Source organism: Populus alba, chromosome 9 (genome assembly GCF_005239225.2).
Source record: "Populus alba chromosome 9, ASM523922v2, whole genome shotgun sequence".
Taxonomy (NCBI): domain Eukaryota; kingdom Viridiplantae; phylum Streptophyta; class Magnoliopsida; order Malpighiales; family Salicaceae; genus Populus; species Populus alba.
This window is the reverse complement of record NC_133292.1, coordinates 8,769,444-8,787,137: the sequence shown is the minus strand read 5'-3', so window position 1 is coordinate 8,787,137 and position 17,694 is coordinate 8,769,444. Positions and strand designations below refer to the sequence as shown.

General features: G+C 34.4%; 3 protein-coding genes across 7 annotated transcripts; 2 read left to right on the top strand and 1 right to left on the bottom strand.

Annotated features, from left to right (window-relative positions):
* The first annotated feature begins 2,419 nt into the window (after positions 1-2,419).
* On the top strand, positions 2,420-3,962 carry LOC118059202 (caffeoyl-CoA O-methyltransferase). Its single transcript, XM_035072063.2, has 5 exons — positions 2,420-2,614; positions 2,717-2,796; positions 2,909-3,053; positions 3,163-3,294; positions 3,457-3,962. Exons 1-5 carry the CDS (start codon positions 2,522-2,524, stop codon positions 3,748-3,750), a joined length of 744 nt encoding a protein of 247 aa, XP_034927954.1. The 5' UTR covers positions 2,420-2,521; the 3' UTR covers positions 3,751-3,962.
* A 4,501-nt stretch (positions 3,963-8,463) lies between these two features.
* LOC118059201 (protein IN CHLOROPLAST ATPASE BIOGENESIS, chloroplastic) lies at positions 8,464-11,081 on the top strand. Of its 4 annotated transcripts, none has more exons than XM_073411345.1 (11): positions 8,464-8,631; positions 8,810-8,917; positions 9,052-9,126; positions 9,234-9,276; positions 9,404-9,461; positions 9,678-9,845; positions 9,909-9,971; positions 10,058-10,152; positions 10,246-10,327; positions 10,487-10,597; positions 10,716-11,081. In XM_073411345.1, exons 1-11 carry the CDS (start codon positions 8,532-8,534, stop codon positions 10,854-10,856), a joined length of 1,044 nt encoding a protein of 347 aa, XP_073267446.1. In that variant the 5' UTR covers positions 8,464-8,531; the 3' UTR covers positions 10,857-11,081. The 4 variants fall into 4 exon arrangements, with proteins under 4 accessions (XP_073267446.1, XP_073267447.1, XP_034927951.1 ...); XM_073411346.1 differs by having other exon boundaries at positions 8,465-8,631; positions 8,796-8,917; XM_035072060.2 differs by having other exon boundaries at positions 8,466-8,631; positions 8,834-8,917.
* Positions 11,082-11,394: 313 nt separating this feature from the next.
* Positions 11,395-15,982, bottom strand: LOC118059199 (filament-like plant protein 7). 2 transcript variants are annotated; one of them, XM_035072057.2, is made up of 6 exons: positions 15,454-15,982; positions 15,059-15,177; positions 14,576-14,717; positions 12,563-14,450; positions 12,398-12,455; positions 11,395-12,225 (listed from the first exon to the last, which is right to left on the bottom strand). In XM_035072057.2, exons 2-6 carry the CDS (start codon positions 15,155-15,157, stop codon positions 11,743-11,745), a joined length of 2,670 nt encoding a protein of 889 aa, XP_034927948.1. In that variant the 5' UTR covers positions 15,158-15,177; positions 15,454-15,982; the 3' UTR covers positions 11,395-11,742. The 2 variants fall into 2 exon arrangements, with proteins under 2 accessions (XP_034927948.1, XP_034927947.1); XM_035072056.2 differs by having other exon boundaries at positions 15,059-15,168.
* Between the last annotated feature and the right edge of the window lie 1,712 nt (positions 15,983-17,694).

Sequence of the window (17,694 nt, the reverse complement as noted above, 5' to 3'; positions counted from 1 at the left end):
TAATTTCAAACTCGTTTAATTAGTACGGGTGAGCACAAGCTGCTTGTTAATATAAAAAATAAAAAGAAAAGGCATATAGAAACTCAAGTGCTACAAAGTCATGCTCGTTGATGATGCTAAAAAAATAACAGAGAGAGAAAATTATGCAAGTTGATGAAGAGATAGGATGAAAGTGAGCCCTTCCAGAGTCACTTGTGGTGATCCTTTTGGGGAAAGGAAAAAAAAAACAGGAGGGGTTAGAAGAAAGCGATGATTAAAGGCCACATAAAGTTTAGTCAATTGGGTAACCAATAATGCAAGTTATTCATCTAAATAGTTAGATTTTTTAGATATTTTATCTGCTTTATATTGGATTTTTATTTTATTTTATATCTTTAAACTAACGGGTTTTATTTAACTATCGGGGTTTTTTTAGTGGTGATGTTTTTGATCTTTTGTCCCACATCACTAGATTGGTTTAGAGATTTTTTATTTAATTGACTTTTATTTTTTAAAGTAATTTTAGGATGTTTTTGGGTTTTGGGTTATTTAGTGATTTGACAAGATTTTTTAATAGTGTTTAGTAGATGATCGGGTGAAAATAAATTTAAAATAGATTATTAATCTCAAAAACTCCTTATTTTTTTTATTAATACAATGGCGACCAAATTTTAGAATGATGACTTTCATCTACCTCTCCTTTATGTTTTTTTTAACCTAGTAAAGTTTATAATCAAACAAGGTCAATTTAATATATTTCTATTTTTATGTTTTAAAAGAAATATGTTAAAATTCAAACCTGATTTTATTAATTTTTTAGACTGTTTTTGGATCCATGAGCTAGTTATTTGATTTTTTTATATATTTATTAAGTTACCTAGATCACATAAAATCAATTTATATATAATTTAATTTAAAACAAGATTAAATAAAAATTGAATCGAAAGTTTATAATTTTTTTTTTCATGTTAAAGAAAGTTTTACTGCTACCCGCGGCGTAGCTGCCAGTCAAACAGTATCCTCCAGGCATTTTGCTTCGAGCCTCCGACCATTCCACCCTGCTATTTTCTTATCCACGATAGAAGTCTGTTCAGTTAAAGAAAATAAGGCCTGTGTTTTCCTAAAAAATTATCTATAAAAAAGGAAATTCTTGTTAAAATAAAGAAAAAAATTCAATTGAAAAACAATTCCCAGCTTCGTACCTTTCTATTATATTTCGGAAAACGTGTGAAAAGCGTTTTATTAATGTCCCACTCCAGATTAAGAATTTGGACATGACAGGTGTCATTCTCCTCACTTAACAGCGGGAGATGGTAAGAAACATGCTAAGCATTCACAGTTTTGGATATTGATTATTTTCTAATTAATAAAATAAAAAAATAAAGGAAATGAATAATCAAATTAATAATATTGTTTGATAATTTGATTAAATGTTTCGCAATCAATTTATTTAAAGTCCATACAGTTATGCAACAACACATGCAAGAAAATAGAATAAAGTAAATTATACAATATATATATATAGATATATATATATATAGAGAGAGAGAGAGAGAGAGAGAGAGAAGAGAGAGGCCTTGCAAAAACAGAAATAGCAATTCTTTAAAGGAGGAGACTGGAGACGGAGGTGGTTGCTGTCACTCAATCATAGCCCCAACCTAGCCGGTGAACTTAAACTTCAACCGGCACATATGTGCATACCAAGTATACCCTTTACATCTGCCCTAATTAAGACTGTAAAACGGGTTTGGATTTTTGCCGACAAAGGCTAGTTTGTGGAGAAAAAACAACGAAGATAATTTTTTAGATGACAAAGTCAACAATAGTTTGAGAGATTCTTTAAAGGACTCATCCGTCGACGGAGGTGGCCATAAGCTACCAACTCTTGGACGTGGAGTCCTCTTTGGTAATTTCACCTATCCCTCACCCAATTTCTATTAGCAGTTAGCACATGTAACCATTTCCAACAACAAATTGGTGAGCCCAGCACAAATCTTTTCCAGTCAAACACATATATTAATTTATAATTAATTATTTAATTCTCTCCACTCTTAACAAATTAATTATAAATGGCATAACATTTTAGCTTTTGATCTCGAGAATCTCTACCTAACCATGCACTTATTTATTGTTCAAGAATCTTAGAAAAAAGGAGGACAAAAAAAACATATGCCCAATAAAATATTTAAGAATTTGCACCGATTTGGTGTCATATATCCCAAAATGACGTCAGCGATGCCTAAGGGAAGGAGTACCACTAGCCCACAGCACGATTACCAACAAGGTGGGTCCCATATCTGGCGGGCCAGAGACCCCATTATCCGACGTCCTAACGCCAGGAACTCACCAACCCCCGCCTGGTTGGTAACCGGTCCAGCCTCCCCGCTACTCCAATTCAAACCGGGCTCTCATTTCCAATAAATACCACCCGCCCTTTACCATTTTCAATCAGGTTAGGCATCTCTGCCATCATCAAAAAAAAAAAAAAAAAAATCCAAGGCCAAGAAAGAGATCGTAGTTTAATTAGAAGATATACACAATAATGGCCACCAACGGAGAGGAACAGCAAAGCCAGGCAGGAAGGCACCAGGAAGTTGGCCACAAGAGCCTTTTGCAAAGTGATGCTCTTTACCAGGTAATTTAAACAGGAAATCCTTGTTCTTGTGCAAGTTTTCCCCCTTTTCTTGTTGTTGTTTGTTTTTTAACGTTTTCTTTTTATATTTGGAATATTTTTTAGTATATTCTTGAGACTAGTGTGTATCCAAGAGAGCCTGAATGCATGAAGGAGCTCAGGGAGGTGACTGCCAAGCATCCTTGGTATGTTTCTTGATTTCCACATACATTTAAATACGTAAACATAAGAGATTTTGTCTGATATTAATGCTTATGGTGTGATGTTAATAAACTTGACGTGAATGATGGGAAACAGGAACATCATGACCACATCTGCTGATGAAGGGCAATTCTTGAATATGCTTTTGAAGCTTGTCAATGCCAAGAACACCATGGAGATCGGTGTTTACACTGGCTATTCTCTCTTGGCCACTGCCCTGGCTATCCCTGAGGATGGCAAGGTAAACTAAAAACTTAAAATGTCTCGGTCCCAAATCAAATTTTATTTAGTAAAAAAAATAAATAAATTCATGTGATGATAAAAAATAAATGGGATTTTGTTACTTGCAGATCTTGGCTATGGACATCAACAGAGAAAACTATGAATTGGGTCTCCCAGTAATTCAGAAAGCTGGTGTTGCGCACAAGATTGATTTCAAGGAAGGCCCTGCTCTACCAGTTCTTGATCAAATGATTGAAGATGTAAGAAATACTCTTATGTTCGACAAAAAATGAAAATGGAAGAAGGAAAAACATCCTTTTTTGTCTTCTTGTACGAGAAAAAGAAACGATGCTCGTTTTTTAACTTGTTTTATAAATTATATGACTATTGCTAATCTTACTATTCTGTGTGGGAAAATGCAGGGGAAGTACCATGGAAGTTTTGATTTCATCTTTGTGGATGCTGACAAGGACAATTATATAAATTATCACAAGAGGTTGATTGAGCTTGTCAAAGTTGGTGGACTGATTGGGTACGACAATACTCTATGGAATGGATCTGTGGTGGCACCACCTGATGCTCCGATGAGGAAGTATGTGAGGTACTACCGGGACTTTGTTTTGGAGCTCAACAAGGCACTCGCTGCTGACCCCAGGATTGAAATTTGCATGCTTCCTGTTGGTGATGGCATCACTCTCTGCCGTCGGATCCAATGAGGGACCTGCCAATATTATTATCTGATGTTGACCATTGAAATGGTCACTTACATACACAAGGGAGATGTAATAATTGTTTTTACCCACTCTGTATTTCAATGGCTTATAATTTGTGTACTTGAACAGAATGGTGGAGGATTGAGAAATTCTCCTCTTAAATTTCTGTAAGTGGATTTTTTATGCACTTAATCAAATATTGTTCGGTGGCTAAATACATTTGCTAAGATGGATTTCTCATCTATTTCAGGCCATCATAGTTTAACAACTATATCTCGAGAAAGGCTTGTTCCAATTAAGTGTTCTAGACATTATGAATGATTGTATCTAAAATGGTTCTAATACTTTTAATTTAAAGCAATTAAAAAAATTAATTTTTTTCAAAAATATTTTTGAAAAAAAAAAGGGCTATATTGCAAGAAAAATTTGTTTGGAGTGCCGACTTTAAACTACGAAATAAATAGGTGACATGGCAGGGATACACAAACCATATTCTAATCTACTTTCTAAATTGATACTTGTAGAAAGCAAGGATAGTAGGTGGAAAGGAATAATATAATTATGATTAATTATTTATTGCAACCATATGCGTGCATGTTTACGGCTTTGTCGGATTGGCGTGGCGGCTCCATCCTCTACCAGCTCCACCAGACGACACTTCTAATACTTCAAGTTATAAATCCTCAAATGTTGACAATAGAAGTAGAAATATGGTGACAAAACTGGTCATATTGATGGTCGGGACCGCTTTACTTCACATTGATAGCATTTGACGTTTCTTTTCCAATCCAAATAAATCTCAGAGGTTGTTAAATTTAAAGTTTAAAAAATTAGTTAAAATGTGTGTAAACTAGTTAGATATTTATAATTCAAAAAAAAAATATAAACGACAAAGATCTGAACATTTGCTGAGGAAATATAATTTTTGTTCTCGAAATGTTTGCCCATTCAAATTTAGGAGTGATTTGATTTCCATTTCATGGTTTTCGGATTGATTTTTAGTCCCACTCTTTCCCAATAAATAAAGATTGATCCATAAAGAGTATACAGGGATCGATGGCTAGATATTACATGTGCCATGACCTGATTGATTAATATATGTTTATGAATATAGGTCGTATTAAGCTGGTTCATAACCAGTTCGATACAATTTCTAAAACAAAAATTAACCGATACAAGAGCATAAATAGAAATTATTTAGAGATTGCATAATAAAATATATTATAACATCCACATAAAATATTACTCCTGAAACTGTTCTGTCTCACAATCAATAGACCAGAACTCTCTTATACCCATAAATATGCAAAGTAATCTCTTCTAGCTATTGTTATGAAACTCGACCATCCTAACAGGTTGGTCTGGAATTCAAACAATCCTAAATCTTGATAAGGTTTTAAATAGATAAAATTTATGCTTGCAAATTAGCTTGGTCAAATTCGAGTGACTTGTTAGATCAACTCAAATCCCAGCAAGATTCAATTTTTTTTATTTTTTATTTTATTAATAAATCTGAAAAAATATAAAATTAAATTTATAAATACTTAATTCATATATTTTTAACTTACATTTACTAGATTAATTTTTTTCCCTCAATATGAACGTAAAAAAAACAAGATATATTTCTCTTAAAACAACATCTATTTTCATAAATTCTATGGATGGGGTTGTTTGAGTAATTTTTGCTATACGAGGGATTCAATTGGGAATTTATTTTGGTTTGCAACCTAATTGAGAATCACATGATAGTTGGAGACAAAATATGTCTTTGTCTTTCTTTCCTTCCTACAATATGTTATGTGAAATTAGTTGGAGATTATTATTATTATTATTATTTATTAATGTAGATATTTGAATCAATTTACATGTATCTCAACTAATTTAATGAGTTTTCAAGTTAATAACTATGTAAATCTCTAATGATCCTGAGATTTATGAGATTAGAACAAGTGATTTCTAAAAAAAAATTACAGGATTCAATTAGTTGAATTATACCCCTCAAAGTATTATTATTATTATTATAATTAAAATGGGTTGATGAGCAGTGCAAAACCAATCGCAGCATGGGTAAATTCAATTTGAGACTTATTATGGTCCTCGAGGGATGCTTTTGCCCTTGTTAAAACAGTTGGCATTTTAAAAAAAAAATAAATACAAATTGGCCAAGTGATTTTCAGAAATTGCTTTACTTCTACGGATTGCAGCTGACGTTATTGTGATGTCAACATTGCAACTCAGATAACGACGTTGCCAACGGTGCATAATAGTTTTTGGTCTGGAAGAAAAAACACAATTCATGTGCTGCCGTGATTGATCTACTTCTACGCACTTGTGGACCAATGCCAACGTCCGTGATTTCAACTCCCCGTGAAGTTCCCTATATATATATATATATATAGAACAACGTCTTCGAGCGTAGCTTGTCAATCCGTCAACGAAATAGTGGTGATTGTATTTTAAAAATATTATTTTTAATATTACTATAAAGAAATGATTTAGAATAAAAAAATTATATTTAAAAAAACTTTGTAACACCGCAACAATAAACACTACTTAATATATCAACCGTAACATTTATATAACGTTATTTTTTTAAAAATTAATTTACTTTTGTTATTATAGGGAGTTTTATGTTATTCTTTGATATTTTATGAGGAATTTGGATGGAAAACTCAATTGGAATTTTTTGAAAACTTCGAGAACCCATTTAAGATGAGCAATTCTTTGAAGTTTATTTATTAACAAGAAAAACACTTGTATTAATGGCGATGGACGGAGGGGTCCTTCATATAATCAGCGATTAAAGACCGTCTTAGGCATATTAAGAGAGTTAATTTGCCAACCAATCGGAGCCTTATGCACCTTCCCTGTTTACGTTTCAGACAATATTACTTGTGACAGTTCAACTAACTTGTAGAATGGTCGAAAAAGTTTAGAGTAAATCATGGAGTGCTTACATTTCAGCTAACATCACGGAGCGATGCATGTCTTACGGAGGTTTTATTTTTATTTGGAATTATCGTTTGGACTTGTCAGGTAAAAAACATGAAAGTCATGGAAAAAGGTGCCTCTTTCACAAATATTACTCTCAGCCCATGAAAATTGACACGTAAGAAGTAGAGGGATTGGATTGTGTTTCGTTTTTAGGGAAAGAAAAAAACACTAGTGTGTGGAAAAAGCTAAGGTGATGACTGATAAGAAGAAAAAAACATTATTTCAAATTGGAGATCTAGTAATGTCTTTGCTGGGATCGAAGGTGAAAAGACATCCAATTTTTTAAATTAGTTCATAGTTTTGGTGTAAGCTTATAATGGTTTAAAAATATAGTTATGATTATTTTTTAAAATGTTTTTTATTTATAAATATATTAAAATAATTTTTTTAAAATATTTTTAAAATCAACGCATCACAATAATCTAAAAATATATAAAAAAATATATTAATTTAAAATGAAAAAAAATAAAAACTTTTTAAATTTTTTTTAAAACATGAAAACAATAAATAGTATTAACAGTCTCGAATGTGACAGCAGCACAACAGGAGATCGCTTTGGAAGACAATCCTGTAACGTTACATCTAGCATGGCCATGTACAAACTCTAAACCCTAAAAGTTTATCCATGTTTAAACGGGACCATAGATTAGTTTGTTTCTGATACAATTTTTTTTTTTTTTTTTTTTTTTTTTTTGTGGTAACGCAGGCATTCACAATGCACATGGTGAGCTATGCAGGAAGAGCTGACATGCAAATCATGGCGACCAAAGACATCATCCCAGCCCCGGGATTTCTTGTCTTGCTTGAAATGAAGGAAGCGGCTGCAGCCACCGTATAAAGATTTTTGCTCGTTGTCTGATTAATTAGTGAGCACATACATAGATCTCACCATACCAATTTGATCGTGCAAAGAAAATACTCTAATATTTAGAAATGGAAAAAATAAAAACAGAGACGTGATTTAGCATAAAAAAAGCTCACATCCGTTCTCTAATTAATGAATAATCTCTCATATTAACGTTTTTTTTACTTAATTCATCCAAAACATAGATAGTCACTCTTAAGAACCCAAAGAGATTTATCCTTCATCCTTTTTATATTCTCTCTTGATATCCACAAATGTTCGTGTTGCCTTGTTTTAATTTCTTCATTTCTGTTCATGATTCATCTTTACATACTTAAATTAATCTTCGTGTGTGTTATTTTTTTATTTGTATTTTAATTATATTTTAATGAGTGATTTAGGTACATTTTTAAATTTTTATTAATTATTCCTTACCACAAAAAATATCAATTGTTGCTGATTTTTTTTTAATCGAGTGGAGGAGGGCCAACGCCAGAGTGGGAGGATGATACTCATCCAGATTTTGCAACAGTTGAAAATTTTCTGCAATATTTATAAATATGTTATAACCTTTTCTATTATTTATTTGGAACGATTTAATATCTAGCCTCAACGCCTGTAGTTTAAACTTTAAACCCAGTATCTTGTAATTCTAGACAAAGCCAAAACAAGCAAATTCAAACTCCATTAATCCTTGGGACAAAAAAAGCAAAATTTTTACACCAGGCCTGCAACTGCAAGTTAGTACAATGGGCTCAGCCATGAAAAGTAGAACTGAAAACGCCCATATCCAAATGGGGCACAAGGCCTGGCCCATTCCAGGAAAAAATCCAACCACCACCAGCAAAATCTCTGTTCCTTTTTTTTTTTTTTTGTATATTGATCTGTCGAGCTCTTATCCTGAAATACACGGGTGGCAACAGAGTGGAGACTGAAGAGAGAAGCTATGAAGATAGGAGTGCTGGGTGTGGCGCACAGAGTCCCTTCTACTACCACTCTCCCTCTTCGCCAAGTCAGAGCCAGGGTTAGATGTTTTTCCTCCTCTGGTAATTCCACGACGACCCTTTCAATAGTTTTGACTGTCAATTCTTGTTGGTCAATGTAGATGATGCATAATTAAATATCATTTACTTGCAAGCTATTTCTATTTTCAGCAAAATTTGGTGAAGATGAGTTAGAGATTCTATTGACTTCAATTGTTAATTGGTAGTTTATGGCATTTAGAGAGTTTTGCAAGTGAACATGCAGGCCACATATCATTCATAGAGGAAGTAGCTGCTACTCAACCTCCTCAGCATCTCCATTACTTGCTCAAAATGCTTCAAACTAGAGGTATTGATCATTCATATAATAATCTTTGGTATTTGAAAAAACCCTGAAAATGTCAAATGTGCTTTTCTTTTCTTTTTTTCCTTTTGGTCTTTTAATTCACGGCCTGCCACGTTTTGTTATTTGTTTGTTTACAGGTGAAACCATTATTTCCCCAGGATCTAAACAAGGTTTGATTCCACTTGTTATTCCTCTATCGGAGAATCTGTCAGGTTAGACGTGAATTTGTTTGTACAATGTGTTTTGATACATGCACTCATGAGTCTTGGGCAGTTCAAGTGGAAACTCAGTTTCATATCATACATATGTTTGCCAATAGGTTCCGTAACTGCACTGCTGCGCTGGCCAACAGCCCCACCTGGGTAAGATATGTACATTTTCTAGTCGAGTGTTGTGTTAATTTTCTAGCGTGTTTCAATGTTGTTAATGGCAATTGGCAAACTTGTTTATTGCTTTATTAATCTACACAAATTGATACTGTTCACACAGAATGGAGATGCCGGTTGTGGATGTTCGCAAGCATGGGGTGTGGCTTTTAGCCAAGAATGTAATACATTAAACTGTAAGCATGCATCAATGTGCATAGTTAGATGGAGAATATAATAGCATTATACATTTGTGTGCATAATTATGTTGATTATTCATTATATCAAATTCAATACCATTCGAAGGTTTCACTTTTCTATGTGCGTTGGGCAGTGTCAGAAAATGTGTCGATTAGTTGGACAAGGGCAGCTTATATTCTATAGCTCTTGCAATGCAGGTAGATCAATATATGCACAGAATTCTGGTTGAGGAAGATGCCACCAATTTCAACGAAAGTGATGGTGAACTCTTTCATGCTGCTTCAGATGTGGGTGAGAAACTTTACAGGAGGGGTGATTTTGCTGAATCTCAGATTGCAAACCTCGATGGCTATCTTCTTAAAGAGGTAAAGTTGTATAAGTGAGTTTGTAAATGAATCTACATGTTGCAACTTTTTATTGTTTTTCAGGTTGGGCTGTTCCCAGATGTCTTAGAGCGTAAAGTAGCTCGCCATTTTGAGGAAGGGGATCATGTAAGTTATTTATGATTTTGGCCATCAATTGTTAACATGTTTAGAGCTTCTGCACTTGACAAATTCTTCCATACTGTGGGTGGAAGGTTTCGGCAATGGTGACAGGGGAATTCTATACAAAAAAAGATCTATTTCCAGGATTTGGAAGGCCCTTTGTATTCTATGCAGAGATTTTGAAGAAGTTTGTAGAAATCTTTTCAGAGCACTTCCATGTATTTCAAGTCTTACACTTTTTTGTTTCTCAATCAAACCTTTTCAATCACTTTCTTTTTAGAGTTGGACGTGCATCAGAAGCTAAAGATGCTGCAAGGGTTGCTTTAAAATCACCATGGTGGACTTTAGGTTGTGCATATCAGGTATTGACCCTTCTTCAATTAGAACTCATCGTCTTTTAGATCTATTATTTTCCTTCTTCTGATTTTCCCCTTCTTCAATTAGAACTCATTGTCTTTTAGATCTATTATTTTCCTTCTTCTGATTTTCCCCTTATCTTGATTTTGGTTAATCCTGATCAGGAAGTGGCAGGCATTGCACAGTGGGAGGATGAGCAAATTGAATACATTAAGGAGAAGGTGAGTGAAGAGGGTAGGCAGGAGGATTTGAAGAAGGGAAAGGCGGCTGCTCAGGTACCACTCTAGCAGAATAAATCTTTCTGATAAGCAAAAGACTGAAATTTCATTAGAAACTCTCATCTATCTAATTCACGTGGGCTGATTTTGATGCTCTTATTGATTTGGCATGCAGATAGCATTGGATGAGGCTGCTTTCTTGTTGGATTTAGCTTCCATTAAAGGAACCTGGGATAATGTTTTGGAGCGTACTGCTGAATGTTATAGGGAGGCTGGATTTGATGAAATTGCAAGATTCATTTTGTACAAAGATTAATAGCCAGTTTGGTAAGAATCATGCGTTTCATGGTCGTAGAATCTGCTATCTAATCTATTCTTTGACTTCTATTTGTTTCAACTGTTCTCTTACTGGAAGAGCAGTGTGAAAGTAGTCCTGTATTGCATGGTTTTTGAGGCATCTGCATAGAGTTATTGTAAGGTATATAACACAAGAAGATGTAACACTTGATACATCCTTCTCTTTAATTATACATTTTGTCAACGAGCATGTTGCGCCTGCATTTCTCTGTCCAATAAAAGAATATCTTCTCTTTGGCTGTGAAAAATTTGGCTGACTGGCTGGTTGTGGATAAAAGAGATGATCAGATTATTACTTTGGAGGGGGTTGGAGGTGATCAGCTAGCTGGATTTGTTGCGTATTCATCAAACGAGATCATTAACCATGAATCCTTAAGGTTCGTGTGTCGACAGTTCATGTCAAATTTACTAGTTTAGCAGCAAAGGATCTGAAATTTCTTTGAGTTTTAGTCTCAATAAATCACCACCATCATTCCAAAATTTAGAAGATACTATAATGTCAAGTAAACGAACCACGTGCACCAGCCATATCGATGACAGCATATGCATATCATCCCATTCTCAGTTACAGGTGCCACTTTAAGCTCTTTAATTTCATCAAACCTAGATATATGTACACAATACTTAAAGCCAGTATACATTTCTAACTCTCTCTCTCTCCCTCTCGAAAAGGGAAAAAAGATCTGATACCCACATTATCAACATCGCCAATCATCAAGAAAAGAAAAGGAAACATTAAATTATTCAACCACAAGACCATGAGCGCAGTGGCTCTCTAGTCCAGTTTGAATTGGTGCTGTCATGGAAACAGCAGTTTCTTCCAACTGGGCTTCAACAACTTTTTGTCATACCTTCACTAAGGATCGTGACTTCTTGCTAGTCCCTTTCTTCCTTCTCATTAGTAGGCTCCTCAGCAAACCAAATCCTTGCTTTTTACTAGGAACAATAGCCAGAGCCCCAACTGCAGCATTACCGGATTTGTGCTTTGGTCCAAAATATGCTTCAGGAGCACATACCAGGGCATTAGGACTGATCAATTCATTATCGTTATCTGCGTGGTTAAGAGATGATTTTTGTGCATCTTCAGTTGGAGATCTGAGAATAATTGCTTTGGATCTATCTTCAGCTATCATTTGATCACGCAAGGAGAAGCGCCTGTTCATGTTCCTGATATTGGTAGCAGCGGCAGTGGCACCAGGAGTAGTGAAAACCTTGTCAAAGAGTGCTGCTTCTCTTGGTGAAGCCAGAGCCTTCAGTTGCTTTCCAAGATTAAGGATAGTTTCTTGGCATTCTGCTAACTTTACAGAAGCTGCCTTGATCTCCCAGCCCTGCAAATTTGACCATCAGATTCAGTAGTCGTGAAATAAAACAATTATCTATGGTGAAGTATTTGGATTATCTTGTTATTGCGATCAAATTACTTTCCTAGCTAAGTTGTCGAGTATATATATCTGATAAGGGCATTTTAATTAACAAAATAAGATGTGATCAGTAACTTACATCTTGTGGTTGTTTTCCCTCTTCATTTATGCCACAGCTCAGGGTTTCCTTAGCAGCACTGTTTAAACATTAATGTTACAAATATATGAGAGTTCTCTTTCAATCTAGGAAAGGTTTTTTTTTTTTGGTAGTTTGCAGAGAATATAAGAAGAAAAAACCTGTTACCTTTCCAGCTGAAGTTGAAGCTCAAGACAAGTTGCTTCTAATTCTTCACAACAGTTACTTTTGTCCTCAAATTCAACTTCCAGAGATGAGAACTTGTGGAAGACCTCATTCAATTTAGCTTTGGTAACTGTAAGCTGAGTATCAAGATCTTCATTGATTGACTTCTGATTTTCAATTTGATCCTCAATCATTCCTTTTGATTCCTTCAAAATTTCCACTTCTGCTTGTAACCTTTCAACACTTTGTTCTGATTCCCGGAGCTTCATCATCAGAGCCTCCGACTTATTATTTGCAGAATGCAGCCTGGCTTCCATATTATTCAGCTCATTTTTCAGTCTATCATTCTCTTCTTGCAGATCAGTCAGATTAGATTGATAGTGTTGTTTGCTTGTTTCTTTCACTGGGGTGTCGGCCCTGGAAGTTTCATTCAGTGAATCCACAATCGAAGATTCACTTGGAGACTTCCAAGTGATATAACCGCTAATATCACACTCCACAGGAAGCCTTGAGAATGCTGATGTATTAGGTTCGCAAACATTTGGATGATTTATATAACCTAAAGCAATGTTAATGTCCTCCAGGAGTTCAGTTAGACTTCGTTTTGAAATACGCTGCTGTTTGAATATTGCATTCAGAACAACCTGAAGCCAGTCGAAAGACTTGTCAGTTGAATCATCTTTCAAGTGGATCTCTTGTTTCTCTTGTTCTACGGGAACTAGTTCCTTGCCAGCTGAGGAAGGGCGATTCCCTCCTGCAGAAGGTGTTTGTGTTGAAACCATAGCTAATTTCTCCATCTCAACAAAATCATCCATTAAACTCATGTCCATAACTTCAATGGCTTTATGTCCTGACGGACTCTTGAGTTTCCCATCTCTGAAATGTTCCAGTTCTGAGATTAGAGAATTAGCCCATGATCCAGCATCAGAACCTGCAATTGGAGATAAGAGTTCACGTGATGATGGGCTATGCGTTGTCAGCGCCACGGATTTCTGGTCTCCAGAAAGCTCCATAACCTGAGCCTCGACCTGAGATAACCTTGAAGCAGTTCGTGAAAACATGATTCTTGAAGATTGGAGTTCAGCATTCTTTCTGGTCATCATTTCTCTGAGAACTTTATTCTCCTCTTCCTTACCACGTAATTGCTCGATCAGGAAATCAATGTTCTTTACAGGAATTTCTGGAGAAATTTCCATAATGGCGTCTCTGAGTACCAAATCTCTGGTGAGGTTCGGTTTTCTTCTTAATTCCATCGGCTCCTTTCCCAGCATTTCGACTTCACTCTTGATCTTTGAGAAAGCAGCAGGACCAGGCAGCCTTTTCCGCATTAGGGTGCGAAGTCTCTGACATTCTGCTTCTAGTTTCGTGACTTTACTTACACTCTCCAAGTGTTGCCTTCGCGATGCATCAGAAGACCGACGGTTATATTCCAGTTCCTCATTTCGAACCTCAAGTTCCTTCTGAAGCATGTGAAACTCGTACTTCAGAAAAGCATTCTCTTTCTCTGTGGAATCTAATCTAGCCATTAGTGCATTGAATTCTGCGAGGGTCTGAGATGCACGTTTATGCAGCTCTTCAACTAATTTCTCCTTGAGTAAAAGGGCATTACTCAAATTTGTGTTCTCAATGGCTAAATTTGAAAGCCTTTTGCTTGTCTCCATCAACTTCCCTTCCAGATTTTTCTGTGCCCTCTCAAATTCACTTGTTGTTTCCATGACAGCAGCGTGTATCTTTTGCTCGTGTTCTTCTCGGAAGGAGTTCAGTTGCTGCATGCATTTCTTTAATGCGGCATCTGAGTGACTTAATTCTTCATTTGCAGCTACTCCCTGATTCGGAGCTCCATCCAGTTCTTTCTTTAGGCAATCTACCTCTGCTTCTGTCTTTTCCTGGCCTACAAGAAAAATATTCATTCATTTGATTAACCAAGAGACTACTAGCCAAGCATATAAAGAATAAGGATTATCAAAAGTAATACAAATACAGACACTAGAAGCAACTGATGGATTAATGAATCACCTGCCGTAGCTCTTTGTTCTGATTTTTCATTTTCTGTCACGGGATCATCTTTTGCATGACAATCAAGAAGTACAGAAGCTAACTTTTCGTTTAAATTTCGTCTAACTGGTCCTAATCCATTCCCAGCCGGAATATTCTGCGTCTAATGAAATGAAACAAAGGAATGCATGAGTCGGATTTCACATTTTCACAATCAAGTTCGTTCACCATCTGCACAAGTAACCTTCTCGCACTGAAATGCAAGTTTCCTCTTCCATTGAAGAATCAGAAAAGAAAGAACAACAATAATAAAGGTGTATGCAAGATTGCTACAGGACTGGATCACACAATAGAAGGCTCATAAAGGTGTTTTCCAGTCTATTTTGTAATGAAATTCTTTCAATTTTAACAACAAAAAAAATCGTTAGAAGGATTATAATGGTGTTTTCACATAGGGGAAGGGAAAGCTGCTATAGAAATTTAAAGTGAAGGCCCTGTAGTTACCTCTTCATCGATTCCTTTCACGGAAATGCCAAATTTGTTCGTTGCCACAATTGTCTTTTCAGAAGATCTTTTCCTCCAAAGCCATGTCTTGTTGTCCATCACTTCACTCTCTGTTTATACTTATAAAGTAAATTCATAACCAATAAACATTCTTGTGAAGATTTCTAGTTAAAGATTTCAGCTCCTAGCTAGTCTCAGTTCAATAATGCAATCATTGATTTTGGAAACAATCTTCACTTAATGCTCAATTATTTGATGAAAACTATACACAGATGAGCCTACTTGAATCATCTAATAATATAAGCAAGCATTAATTACCATATCTAGCTATCTCCTATGATGCGAGCTACTATCTTCAGAAAGGGGGGGGGGGAAGCATTATAGCTGTTGCTCACCTGAGCCTGGCTTAGCAAGAAGATGTTAACAGCTATAAAGGATCATCCACCATTAATGTTCCTATCAAAGCAGCTGAGAGAGATTGTTGGGGGGGGGCAGCGACTTGATAATGTAGAAACTGTCAAGACTTAAATGCAGCAAAACCTTGACGTGTAAGGTAGAAGCTGTGAATTGGAAAACAGTTGAGTGTTGAGTATAGACCACAAGAATTTGAGCCCATGGATATCAGGTGATCTTATACAAGGACAAATGTGAGCTTGGTATTTTTGCATAGGATGCTGTGCTACTGCTCCACCGACAACTATACCAAAGTATGCTAAATTATATGAGAGAGAGAGCGGAGGGGGGGAGAGAGATAAAGGAAAAGGAGAAAAGAAACCTTGAAAATTGTCAAAGGCAAGGCAAGAGAAAGATTAGGCTAAGGCTGTCATTTTCTGGTTTCGTTTCATACTTCGTAAGTGAGATTATCAAGAGGATGGATAGATGGTATCATGCTAACTAAGGGCTCGTGTGTAGCACGCGCTGTGGATTTGAGTGCTTAGAAATAGCTTCAAAGGATAGTGGGATATGAGGCCTTCTGAAAAGTGAAAATGGACTCTGATATGATGATTTTGTCTTGGGTATCATTGTCTATATATATTAAAAAACATCTTTAAAAGATTTTAGGTGCACTGTAGTAATACATTATAATTGTATTTTTATTTTTTAAAATTGATATAATAAAACTCCGCTTGACAAATAAATTTCAACAACACACAAGTTTTATTATTGAAAAGTGATTGCTCACCAACTTCCTCTCTTATTTATCATTCTTAAGCAACTCTCTTTCTTCTCTTTTAAACTTCAAGGCTAAAATACAAACAAGATAAAATTTTGGATTAAACTATTTAATTTTCAAACTAAAATGATTAAATTTTTTTTTGACAAAATCTAAATGCACAATTAATCAAAAAGGTATTGATATTGTATTTTAAAAAGACCTCCTATTTGATGTTTGTCTTATTTTTAATCTTTTATTTTTATTTTTTCTTGAACAGTAAAATCATTTTTTTATTGTAAAATTGAATACTAACCCAAGGACATGATTTTTTTTTTTTTTTTTAAGATTGAGATGGCTATATAAAAAGTTGATTAAGATAAATTATCAACTTCAATTCTAATTAATACAATATTAAAAAATTAAATTAAAAAAAAAATTAATGACCAAAAAAAAAAAAAAAGCTCGCACTGCAATTTTTTATAAACAAAAAGCTTGCTATTTTTCTTTTTAATTGTGGTCCTTTCACTTCTATTTCTAGGTCCTTGCAAACAATAAAATCACATTATCATCTTATAAAATTAAATATCAAACCAACATAAAGATATTTTTATAAAATTATAATAATTATATAAAAAATAAATTAAAACAAATTAAATCTCAAGCACAATATGATAACAAAGAAAATAAAGGACATAAAAGGTAAAACACTATACGAATCCGCGGGTGATTGTACGAGACCTTTTTCTTCTATTATTTTTTTCTTATTTTTTTTTTTAAATTTCTTGCTCCAGGTAGCTTTTGGTTGCTAAACTCCGTTAATTGTTTATTTTGTATTTTTTTTATTTTGAATACTTGTACTGATTTTCTTTATTTAAGCAGTCGTATTTATAAAATTCCTATTATGTCCTTGTATAACTCGAAGGTATTTTTGAAAGGAAAAAAAAAGGTATTATTGTGGGCATGTCAATCCACTTGTATTGAAGATAACCAATTTACTAGCTGTTCTGTGATGAAAACCTACAGAAGCACTTGATTGATAAAATTCTATGAATGTAAGTACTTAAATAGAAAAACATTTGGTACAGATGCTAAAATAAAAAAAATCACAAAGTACAAGGACCTTACTAAGAGAATAATAAATATTAAAATAACATTAACCTAAGGATTAACTATCACATCAACATTTCATTAACAAAACCAATAAAAAAAAACTTGATTGATTAAATTTCACGAGTACAAGTATTAAAACATTAATATAAATACTCAAGCAGAAAAAAAATTAAACAGTATAATTACTTTAATTATTTTAAAAAAATAGTTTGAACATTAAAATAAATATTTTTTTGAAAATCAGTGCAGCAGGATGAATAATTGTAGCGAAATTCAGATTTCTTAAAAGAGATTGGGAAAATTTGTAAAGACTTTGGGTTGAAAACTCAATTGGAGTTTTGGGAAAATAACTTGAAAAAAATCCTTTAAA

Bases quoted from the DNA above. Each gene is read 5' to 3' on its own strand.
- LOC118059199 (XM_035072057.2), bottom strand. From the start codon at position 15,157: ATGGACAACAAGACATGGCTTTGGAGGAAAAGATCTTCTGAAAAGACA. The intron at 14,718-15,058 runs GTAACTACAGGG...TCATTTCATTAG, and splicing joins TGAAAGGAATCGATGAAGAG to ACGCAGAATATTCCGGCTGG. The intron at 14,451-14,575 runs GTGATTCATTAA...TTTTTCTTGTAG, and splicing joins AGAACAAAGAGCTACGGCAG to GCCAGGAAAAGACAGAAGCA.
- LOC118059201 (XM_073411345.1), top strand. From the start codon at position 8,532: ATGAAGATAGGAGTGCTGGGTGTGGCGCACAGAGTCCCTTCTACTACC. The intron at 8,918-9,051 runs GTATTGATCATT...GTTTGTTTACAG, and splicing joins CAAAATGCTTCAAACTAGAG to GTGAAACCATTATTTCCCCA. The intron at 10,328-10,486 runs GTATTGACCCTT...AATCCTGATCAG, and splicing joins CTTTAGGTTGTGCATATCAG to GAAGTGGCAGGCATTGCACA.
- LOC118059202 (XM_035072063.2), top strand. From the start codon at position 2,522: ATGGCCACCAACGGAGAGGAACAGCAAAGCCAGGCAGGAAGGCACCAG. The intron at 2,615-2,716 runs GTAATTTAAACA...AATATTTTTTAG, and splicing joins AAAGTGATGCTCTTTACCAG to TATATTCTTGAGACTAGTGT. The intron at 3,054-3,162 runs GTAAACTAAAAA...TGTTACTTGCAG, and splicing joins CTATCCCTGAGGATGGCAAG to ATCTTGGCTATGGACATCAA.